Source organism: Pungitius pungitius, chromosome 16 (genome assembly GCF_949316345.1).
Source record: "Pungitius pungitius chromosome 16, fPunPun2.1, whole genome shotgun sequence".
In the NCBI taxonomy this organism is placed as follows: domain Eukaryota; kingdom Metazoa; phylum Chordata; class Actinopteri; order Perciformes; family Gasterosteidae; genus Pungitius; species Pungitius pungitius.
In genome coordinates, this window is record NC_084915.1 from 9568295 (window position 1) to 9578241 (window position 9947).

The 9947-nt window shown below is 42.8% G+C and overlaps 2 protein-coding genes across 3 annotated transcripts; one reads left to right on the forward strand and one right to left on the reverse strand.

Moving 5' to 3' along the window:
* Nucleotides 1-1749: 1749 nt before the first annotated feature.
* LOC119215940 (ras-related protein Rab-39B-like) lies at nt 1750-4506 on the reverse strand. 2 transcript variants are annotated; one of them, XM_037468505.2, is made up of 4 exons: nt 4194-4506; nt 3295-3527; nt 2115-2385; nt 1750-1948 (listed from the first exon to the last, which is right to left on the reverse strand). In XM_037468505.2, exons 2-4 carry the CDS (start codon nt 3507-3509, stop codon nt 1793-1795), a joined length of 642 nt encoding a protein of 213 aa, XP_037324402.1. In that variant the 5' UTR covers nt 3510-3527; nt 4194-4506; the 3' UTR covers nt 1750-1792. The 2 variants fall into 2 exon arrangements, with proteins under 2 accessions (XP_037324402.1, XP_037324401.1); XM_037468504.2 differs by having other exon boundaries at nt 1751-1948; nt 4172-4505.
* Nucleotides 4507-4928: 422 nt separating this feature from the next.
* Nucleotides 4929-8187, forward strand: LOC119215447 (ras-related protein Rab-38). The gene is made up of 4 exons (XM_037467626.2): nt 4929-5388; nt 6042-6172; nt 7147-7296; nt 7973-8187. The coding sequence occupies exons 1-4, from the start codon at nt 5196-5198 to the stop codon at nt 8132-8134; spliced, it is 636 nt and encodes a 211-aa protein (XP_037323523.2). The 5' UTR covers nt 4929-5195; the 3' UTR covers nt 8135-8187.
* Nucleotides 8188-9947: the final 1760 nt, after the last annotated feature.

Consider the following 9947-nt stretch of genomic DNA (forward strand, 5'->3'; position numbering starts at 1 on the left):
ACGGCCGCCCTCTAGCGGCCTTACGCAGCATTACACGACCCTTAATATTGTGCCCAAGACCCACTACTGTTTCACAATGTCCAGTTCAGTGAAAGAAACGAGGCAATTCTTTATTAATTTCTCAAGGCATTTATTATTGATTACATTTGAGCTATATCCCAGAGTCACAACAACATTAAAAACTCAATTTTTCACGGTTAGGTTTAAAATACATTTTTACAGGTTTCTTAAAGTGACACCAATGTGTTTGCTGCCATCTAACGGTTTAGTCATTGATGTACACAGGAAAAACACAGTTTATGAAAAGGAAGTTAAATGCGTGTATGCTTTGCTCCTTCAAAAGGCTCTCGAAATGGAGACGCCGACTGCCCTTCAGGGTTACATACATAAATCTTTATTATTGCTGCTCTGATGAGATTCCAGGAATTAAGTGAAATGGGTATTTACATTATATCAAGAATATTTTCTTTCCTTGGAGAATACGGGTTCAAATGGATGCATGCAATGATTAAATGTGGATATGAATCTATAAATGGATTGCAGGCAAATGTATGAGGAGAAATGTATGACCTGAAGGTGCCATTTTCATGTTAAATGTTAATGTACACTCAAACCAACCAACAAAATCACTTTCCAATAGAGCCCTAAAGTGTTCACTAAAAAGATAAAGGGATACATCTGATAGCAGTTGTTGATGGAGGCACAGGGCTGCAGACAGCACCAACGAAAACTCAATTTATAACATTAAATATGGTATGAAATCTACTTGATTGAGAAAATACCGTTGTGCAATAAAAACAGTCATTTGAAAATTCAAATAATATAAAAATGGTCTCCGGTGACTTAAAATTGAACACAATGGGCACTCCAAACAAAAGGCTTACAGGATTCTCATCTCATCACTACTCCAACAAAGAGACATAAACATGAACGTGGGTATATTGATAAATCTCCTTGCTATTATTAAACTATGATGGCTCTCGGCTACAGTATCGATTATCTTCGGCAGATCAAACATCCTCACAGTGCAAACTCCTTCTCAAGCATTCGTTGGCAGGTCGCAGTCAGACAAACAAACAAAAACTGCAGCAGGGCCTCAGACTTTGGTTCAATTTGAGTTTACTTGCATTATCATCTGCTCTGTTTGAGTATTAACCCACTCGGATGTGTGGTGCAGCATCTCTATCTGTCTCGTTTCTCACCGGGTTAAATAGTCTGTACACGGTTGCAATGTATATATTATGCATGTAAAGGAAGAGGGAAGGTTCACTCCTTGCATCTCTGATTCACATTTGAAGTTCACACATTTCACCGACTATCAGTCTTTAAGAGGAGTGCACCGACCAAATCACTATCCACTGGCGTGTAACTGTGCACATCAGGAAAGGAAAGTGCAGTAAAGCAGATGTGTGGAGAGCTGCAGAGACAGGAGGATTGTTACAGGCAGTCACACACACACACACACACACACACACACACACACACAAACACACACGCACACATGCAAACAGAAGAGTGAGAAGACCAGAATGCTTCTTGTGCTTCTACTCCTACTAGGAACATCAACAAAGAGCCATTAACAGGCACCGAAAGATAAACAATGTCCTATATATAGAAGTAAATTGAGCTGGGCAAATATCACGAGTTCCAGAGAAAACCGGCCATGGTGCCACCAAGTCTTGACACAGATTGGAGTCCACTGAAGTACTTTCCCCCCTTCCCCCTCCCCCCCCCCCTCCTCCACACCTCCCCCCTCGCCTCGACCCGCCACCACGGCCTGCAGCGAGGTGAATCAACAGAAGCACTGGCGGGCGCCCTTGGTGACTTCCTCGGAGGAATGGACGATGTTAGGAACAAATCCGCTCTTGACGCCCTCCCAGCCGTCCTGGATCTTAATATCGCCGCTCCGCACCAGCTCAAAGATGTCCCTCGTCAGATCCACAAACGCCTTTAGAAAGAGGAGCAAAATCAAAAGCAGATCACGAAGGGCCGCGAACTAACCCCCGGCCGAGGAAGCTCACAAAGCCTCGAAGGCCACACCGTTTCTTCGATGAAGCTTAATGAGAAGAGCACAGCTGATTTTGTGATTAGAAACAGTAAAATCTCGTCCACACCTTCTCTACGTTGACGGATTCCCGCGCCGATGTCTCCACGTAGCGCATCCCGTAGGCCCCGGCCAGCTTCTCGGCCTCCTGCTGGCTCACCTGACGCTGGTCCTCCAGGTCGCACTTGTGACCGACCAGCAGGAAGACAATGTTGTGAGGCTGCACGTGGCTCTGGGCCTCTTCCAGCCAGTTGTGGACGTTTTGGAAGGAGCGGCGGTTTGTGATGTCGAAGAGTAGGAGCCCCCCCACGGAGTTACGGTAGTAAGCTCTGGTGATGGACCTGGAAAGAACGATGGATGAATTGTTCAGCTCACTTTGGTATTAATGCTGAACATGGATGAGAGAACTAATGCAACATTTACTGCTGTTCGAGTCATTTTTGACAAAATCACAGTGCTCGGCTGTTTTAAGGATTTTACTGGACATTTTTGTTTTTATAATTGAAGTATGTTTGCAATCCTTTAAAAATACAAAATAAAAACAGATTGATGACTTTGTTAGCAATCGATGTGCTTGCTGCTGAGAGCCACACAAAGATTACCATGGGAATGCTGTGAATAACCACAATGAAGTGTATTAACAGCCTTATTGTTCGACCATGGCTAGTGTTAGGCCAAGATTAGGGAAAGATTGTTGTAACAGATTACAACAAAGGTCCTCTTAAATATTGGCCAAAGATTATTTGTTCTCCATCAGGGCGTAGAGAGTAAAAACACGGGTCATAAATATTTCCTAATGTTTTTAAGGAAAAAAAAGGGCAAACTCAGTTCTTTAATCAGCCAGGCAGCGTACATTCAATGGTGCATCTGTCTGGAACGATTAGGTTCTCTAGTTAATAATATACAGATATATTCCCAGCTATAGTATATTGTATATAATATACAGCAGGAGAGAAAAGCACTTGACTCAAGATAAACTACAATGCCCATAGTGATCTTATTGAATAGTGTAACAATACGCCACAACTGTGGTGGTAGTTGAGCGGAATGAGCCAGACAAACACAGTAAATGCTCCTGTTGGAAGAATCCACAGGGTTAGGGATGCTTCAATGGGATTTCTTGGATGGGTCCCGTGAGATTTGAACGAATACATCTTCATCTGGGACATCCAACCGGATCGGACGTGGTGGGAGGGTGCGAGGATACTTTAGGATCAGGGGGGGGGGGGGTCAATTGGTGCTGACATTACCTGAACCTTTCCTGCCCCGCAGTGTCCCAGATCTGCAGTTTGATTCTTTTGCCCGGCTCGACCTCCACCAGGCGAGAGAAGAAGTCCACCCCCACCGTGGGGTCTGACACCTGGGCGAAGCGGCCCTCGGTGAACCTCCGGATAAGACAAGACTTGCCAACTGTGGAGTCTCCGATGACAATCAGACGAAACTGATAGAGCCATATCGTCTCCATGTTTCACCAATAGATAATCTGTGGCCCCGAAAAAAAGCATTTAATACGTGCATGTTAACATTGTCTGGTCTGGACCCATGCATGCTGTAGTTTTTCTCAATAATAATCCCTCCAAGTAAGAAGAAGACATTAAAAACAACAGCTTAAATTCAACACCCTAAACATTCGATTGAAGAGATTTAGATGACAAAATGGGCATTTAATCCAGCCTGTATCAACCACATGGATTATTCTTGGATTATGGCTGCCGCCACGAGGGGAAAGTAATTGGCTCGAACCATTTCACCATTGCCCATGTGATTTACAGTTGGGTGATCTAATTTAAAAGGTGGGTGGGGGGTGAGGCTCATTCTCCCTCTTCAACTCAATAAACACTGGTGTAGTCAGCCCCCATGTGGATAGCAGGCTAGTTGCTATATAGCAACAACACAAAATGAGGCCTGGAGGTTAGCTTAGTCATGAGAGATCAGCTGAATGGGACTGAGAGGGGAGAATACAGTGCTACCCACAGTGATGCTTAGAATAAAAACAATTTGCTACTGTCGTAGAAATTGTAGAGGCCCAACCCAGTTATCTCAATGCCAGTATGAGTATTATTTACATCAATGATTACCATCCAGGAAAAGAATCTAATAAAAAAAAAATCAGTAATAGTAACCCACCTTAAAGTTAAGAGGTCAGTACCTGTGAAAAACAAACCCCATGTCGATGATTATGTCTTCTAAAAATGATCCTCCAGAATAGCAGGGCTTGAATTACAGAAACAACAGGACAATAGCTTAGATCATATTAAGAAGCTCTCTTGTCTCCCCCTCAACGTACAACGATCAAACTCCGCCGGTTGATTGTTCAAACCGACGGATCACACGAGCCGATGGTTAATTTGACAGTTGATATTTCCGCGATGATCCGCGGATGAAATGGCAGCGGGACACAACAGGAGCATCACGCAACTCCTCCGCGCCCTCATCAGCACCATTACCGTAACTGTGCGCAGAGCAGCGCAGCAGCCCAGCCCGGCTGCTGCCTTCTAAGGATGTAGGAACAAAGACAAGTGTAAATACGATGTGAGCGCAGATGGACTTCACTTTGTTACTAAATGTTTCTGTGCAGCCTTCTATCTCCCCCCTCTCTATATACAAACATACATACATATGTAGGTGAGGGACAATTGCATACATATATAGTGGGCTATATTTTGCAATGTAACGCATTTAAAGTGTTTAAATTACATTTGGAAATTAACAGTTCTACACACAGGACATCCTATGTGATCGCCCACTTCTAACGTATACAGTGATTTTGATAGTTTCACTCACCCCTATCCAGGAGAATCCGCTGCGTGACATTTGGTATTTCCGAGGACACTCTGAACGCAGCACCAGCGTCGCTGTGTTGTGTTGAAGAGGCTCCCAGGAGCGTTGGACGCGTCATGTGTGTTAAATGAGCGGACTGCGGTGATCTCAGGCGAGTTACACCGCTGCTAATATCGCGTATATATATAACCGTAATCCCTTCTTTTGTGTCCCTCATATTGGAGAAAATGTCCAACTAGCATAACATTTGTCCTTCAATGCGGTACTTTTCTGTAGTTTTGCAATTTATTTAACCCGTGCACCGACGGCCTTCATAAAGTTACAATAATTGTTCGAGAAAGTTTTTTTTTCTTGGTTCTGAGGCGCAACCATGCAGCAGGAGCTTTTGTTCAAAGTCCTGGTCATCGGTGACTTGGGAGTCGGAAAAACGTCCATCATCAAGCGGTACGTGCATCAGATCTTCTCCCAGCACTACCGAGCCACCATCGGCGTGGACTTCGCCCTGAAGGTGCTGCAGTGGAACCCGGACACTGTGATCCGACTCCAGCTGTGGGACATCGCAGGTCTGTCAAACCTTAACGCGTGCACTTGTTTACGGCTTTGTTATTTTACATTGCTGAAGCTATAAAACTTCGCAGGATTACTTTTTCCAGAATGTGTGTTTTAGTATCCTACATCCAAACGTTTCCTTTCACCTAACAGCTGAAACTCTGGAAACAACCAAACAAAAGGTTCTTTTTAAGAAAGTAGGGATACATTTGAGAAACAGTTTATACTGCAAAACTTCTCCAACATATCGAACCAATTTCGGGTCCCTGAAATAAACGTGTTGTGAGACTCTATTGACTGTTTTTCAACACAAACAAATCATTTTAAGAGTGAAACGCTATGCAGAATAAGACTTGTGATGTACACAAGTGAGAGTGTGTGTCTGCGTGGGTCCCTCCCTCATTTGAAGCCTGGTTGAGGAATGTAGATCTTGTGCCTGCCTGTGACTCATATGATCCCATGCAGATAATATAAGCCACATGATGGCAGCTATATACAGACACACACAAACTCGCTACATTTCTTATAACTGATAAACGGCTGCGTGAGTTAATTTGATTTCAAGGATTTTAAAGTGTGTATTTTCATTGATGTGTGTGCGTTTGGGTTTTGTGCATGTGTGTGTGTGTGTGTGTGTGTGTGTGATTGGATGTACCATTCGTCCCAGGACAGGAGCGTTATGGGAACATGACTCGTGTCTATTACCGGGAGGCGGTGGGAGCGCTGGTGGTGTTCGACGTGACGAGGGCCTCCACGTTCGACGCCGTGCTCAAGTGGAAAGAGGACCTGGACTCCAAGGTCGGTACAAGCCCTTCAGAGGTGTTCAATTTGAAATGAATTATTACATCCGTGCGAGACCCACTATTAGCGCCACGGTTACTGTAGCGATATTGTTTCTGTTTAAAGATTTCAAATGAAAAAGTAAAGCTTAATTCGCATTTGCAATTCGATACAGTAAGAACATCTTCCATTTATGTCGAAATATTCTCAATTTTAGATTATGATTTAGGAAAGGATTTAGAAACTGTCACTGAAAATGACAACATCCCTAACTTCATGTAATGTGGCTGCAGTAGCTATGTCACAACGGGGTAGGCAGAGGCAGGCAGGAGGACCCAAACGCAGAGTTTCCGGAACAAAAACAGACTTTAATCGTCAAAAAATTCAGACGAGACAGGCACCAGGAATTAACAATTAAGCACATGACATGAAGACTACTGACTACAAGCTACAATGACACAACAAGAGACTCACATGACTTAAATACACAGGCGAGGTGCAGGTGATTGGACACAGGTGGAAACAATCATGAACATGGCAGACAATCACAGGGGATGACAGGACAAGGCAGGAAGTGAAGTTAACCCAGGGACACAAAAGGCATGAACCTACAAAATAAAACAGGACATGAACTGTGTACACATGTACTGTGTTAGAACTGTTGGAAAATAGAGAGAAATCTAAAATGATTGCATGAGATTCAATCAAGTAGTTTATGGGTTGTTGGACTCTTGTCAGCGCTGAGCCATGCTGCGCTATTATTGGCCGGTCTGTGTTCTAGGGCGGGACTTAGCAAAGGGTTAAAGTGGCTATAATATCAGTTGGCTTGTGATTAATAAATGTAAAAAGTTGTCCTCAATTTTGTATCCAACAGACGTTAAGATAGATAAGACAAGGGGATTTTAAACAAAGTGTTTTACAGTTACATTTTAAATTGCTTATATTACAAATCTGTACAACCACCATCCAACCCGTCCGTCTTCACTCTTCAGGTGACCCTGAATCATGGCAGGCCGGTCCCAGCTGTGCTCTTGGCCAATAAGTCAGACCAGCTGGCCTCCCAGCAGGCCTCCCAGCAGCCCAAACTCGACTCCTTCTGCAGGGAAAACGGATTCGTCGGCTGGTTCGAGACTTCTGCAAAGGCACGATAGGGGCGATGCGGCTCTCTGGAGTCGACATTTACAGTTAGATAACTTTTAGTAGTAACTTTTTTCATGAATAACTTTACATACTGGTGATTTCTATGTAAATATAAAAGGTTAAAGGCCTTATTTGATTAACTTCCAAATGGAAAGAGTTTTGGAGGGGCTGGACTTAAAGCAAAGACTAAATGACTTAATTCAAGGGTAAATCAAAGTCCACTGCTCTGCATTTAACACACATACTAAAACAGTTATTTTAAAACACAAGTTGTGGGGAAACAGTGTTTCAGTACAAACACAAAAAAATGAATCAAGAGACAAATAGAGGAATGCTTGCAGTCGGGTGTGAGTTTGCAGTCGTCTGTTTTTCCATCCCGACACTAGGATGCGAGTCGGTTGTGTTGTTAGTGGACACAAATGCTCAGAAGACAGAACAGAGACGATAGAGTTGGTATCAGTGTGTGACATTCTGCCTACCAATTGGTTAAAGTTAGTGATACAGCCTTGGTTTGACATCAATGTTAACTTATGGTGTATAATAGTGTTTAAAACCTTACATATTGATGCGGGACTGACCGAGATGAGTTTTACACAATAATACTCAGTACAGATTGCCACTATGGCTGTTTGGTAAGTAGCTAAAGAGTAAAGTGTTTTCTTTTACACCGTCTCTCAGGAAAATGCAAAGATCGAGGAGGCGGCACACTGCTTGGTGCAGCACATCCTGCACAACGAGGAGAGCCTGGTGGTAGAACGAGAGCCCAGCTCCCTGGTTCTGTCTGCGTACACCAACACCACGAAGGATCATCTCCACTGCTCCGCATGTACCAAATGCTGACACCTGACCAATCACAGACCACCAGGAAGTGAACCGCTGCCACTGAGAAAAGTCTGACTCGGTTTGAAAAAACTGTTACAAATAATTTAAAAGTTAAAATATAATTGCGCCGGTGCTTGGTTAATAAGACTACCATTGAAATTAATAAAACTCTAAAGACAAAATGATGCTGCCCAAAGTGCTCGGCCTTATTTTCTGCCTACGACCTTCAGAATAATGTTGCCTATAGTTCAAATGAAATGATTGGAATCGTTCACAAATAACATCTCATCATTACACAGCCTGTACTATCCATCTGCTGAAGATCACAGCCTTTTTTCTTTGCTAACCTGAAGTAAAAATGAACCCCTTCATTTAACATTATACAGAGGGCACATCCTGTGTGTTCGTACCAGGCCTGCTGATACAAAAAGACATTTCCTTTCACACTCGGTCATAAACTGACAGGGTGGAACATCTACTCTCACCAATAGAAAAGACAACACAAGACTCGTTTGCAGTCAGAAATAAACACAAATTTCATGGATGTAATAGGTCAGGATGTGTTATGCAAATATGTCCATTAAATGGACTGTTCAAGTATAATAAAACCTCGAGGCGGTGGCTTGAGGATGTCTTTAGTTAGGAATAGCAGTGAATCACTTCAAAACATCTGAGGTTCTGAGGATATTCAGCACCTTGAGCAGACATTTCAACTTCATTATGTATACAGGTGTAGTTTCATCTTATAGTGGTTTATATCACATCCTCAAAGTTAATATTCCTCTCAAGTTATTAATATCTTCATAAGCATTTATTCCATTGTTCGTTTGAGGAGTTTTTGTCAACCCTAAAATCAATTTCTTCTAGTCAAAAAACATGGAATGCGTTACTCTTTTTAAGGCAGCAACACCTGACCTTATTTGAAATTCCGTGGTTTAGAATTAGGCAAAAGCTTTGTGTTTCAACTTCATCCCCTCTGATGTCTATCCTTCTAATGCAAAACATATATATGCATGTATTTGTAGTGTCACGCAGTGTTTTTGCATGCTGGAATGCGTCATTCCCTCTCAGCTACACCCGGAACAGAGTTTCAGTGTCACCTGGAGGATTCTGGTTTGTTATCTCTGAGACACCGACGGCTACCTTTGTGAGTCGATTGTCTGCACGAGAGGCTCAAACTGCTAATCAGAGGAAACAACACATTTGCAGAGGTGAGGCTCTTAGTCTGTCCTTAGGTCCAAATTGTACATTACGGTAAATGGCCCTGACTTTGTGAATACGCAGGCAAAAGTGCCTCCATTTCACAGAGTTCTTGATTATGCAAAAATGTTTTGTCTACTAGAGATCACGTACATATCCAAATGATGTTTCCATGCAAATTCCCAGGAAAGTTATTTTTAATTTCATCCAACATGTATCCCGCGACGTGTGTTTCTCCTACAGAAATGTCTTATTTATAAAAAATTTAAAAAGAAGCCATCACGTTTGCCAGATGGAATAATGCATTTCCATTGAGACACATACTGGGTATTTCTTATAAATCAAACTGGAACATTATCAGGACTATACCTCGGTAAACTGCACGGCCATAAAATACAAAAAATGACAGAGCATTATTGTGATGACAACCAAAATATATCCCAATAACCTCATCGGGGGTCACGACATACGCATTTTTCAGTCCTGAATCACACTAAAGCGTCACACAATGAAACATTTTTTTTTGTTGATCTCATCATGGATTTTCCTTCATATGTGTCTCCATTTCATTGGATGGCAGGTAATAAGGAATAGTTTGCACATGACACTCCTGAGCCCCCCCCCCCACACA

Bases quoted from the DNA above. Each gene is read 5' to 3' on its own strand.
- LOC119215940 (XM_037468505.2), bottom strand. From the start codon at position 3,509: ATGGAGACGATATGGCTCTATCAGTTTCGTCTGATTGTCATCGGAGAC. The intron at 2,386-3,294 runs GTAATGTCAGCA...CGTTCTTTCCAG, and splicing joins GCGGGGCAGGAAAGGTTCAG to GTCCATCACCAGAGCTTACT. The intron at 1,949-2,114 runs GTGTGGACGAGA...CTCTTTCTAAAG, and splicing joins AATCCGTCAACGTAGAGAAG to GCGTTTGTGGATCTGACGAG.
- LOC119215447 (XM_037467626.2), top strand. From the start codon at position 5,196: ATGCAGCAGGAGCTTTTGTTCAAAGTCCTGGTCATCGGTGACTTGGGA. The intron at 5,389-6,041 runs GTCTGTCAAACC...CATTCGTCCCAG, and splicing joins CCAGCTGTGGGACATCGCAG to GACAGGAGCGTTATGGGAAC. The intron at 6,173-7,146 runs GTCGGTACAAGC...TTCACTCTTCAG, and splicing joins AAGAGGACCTGGACTCCAAG to GTGACCCTGAATCATGGCAG.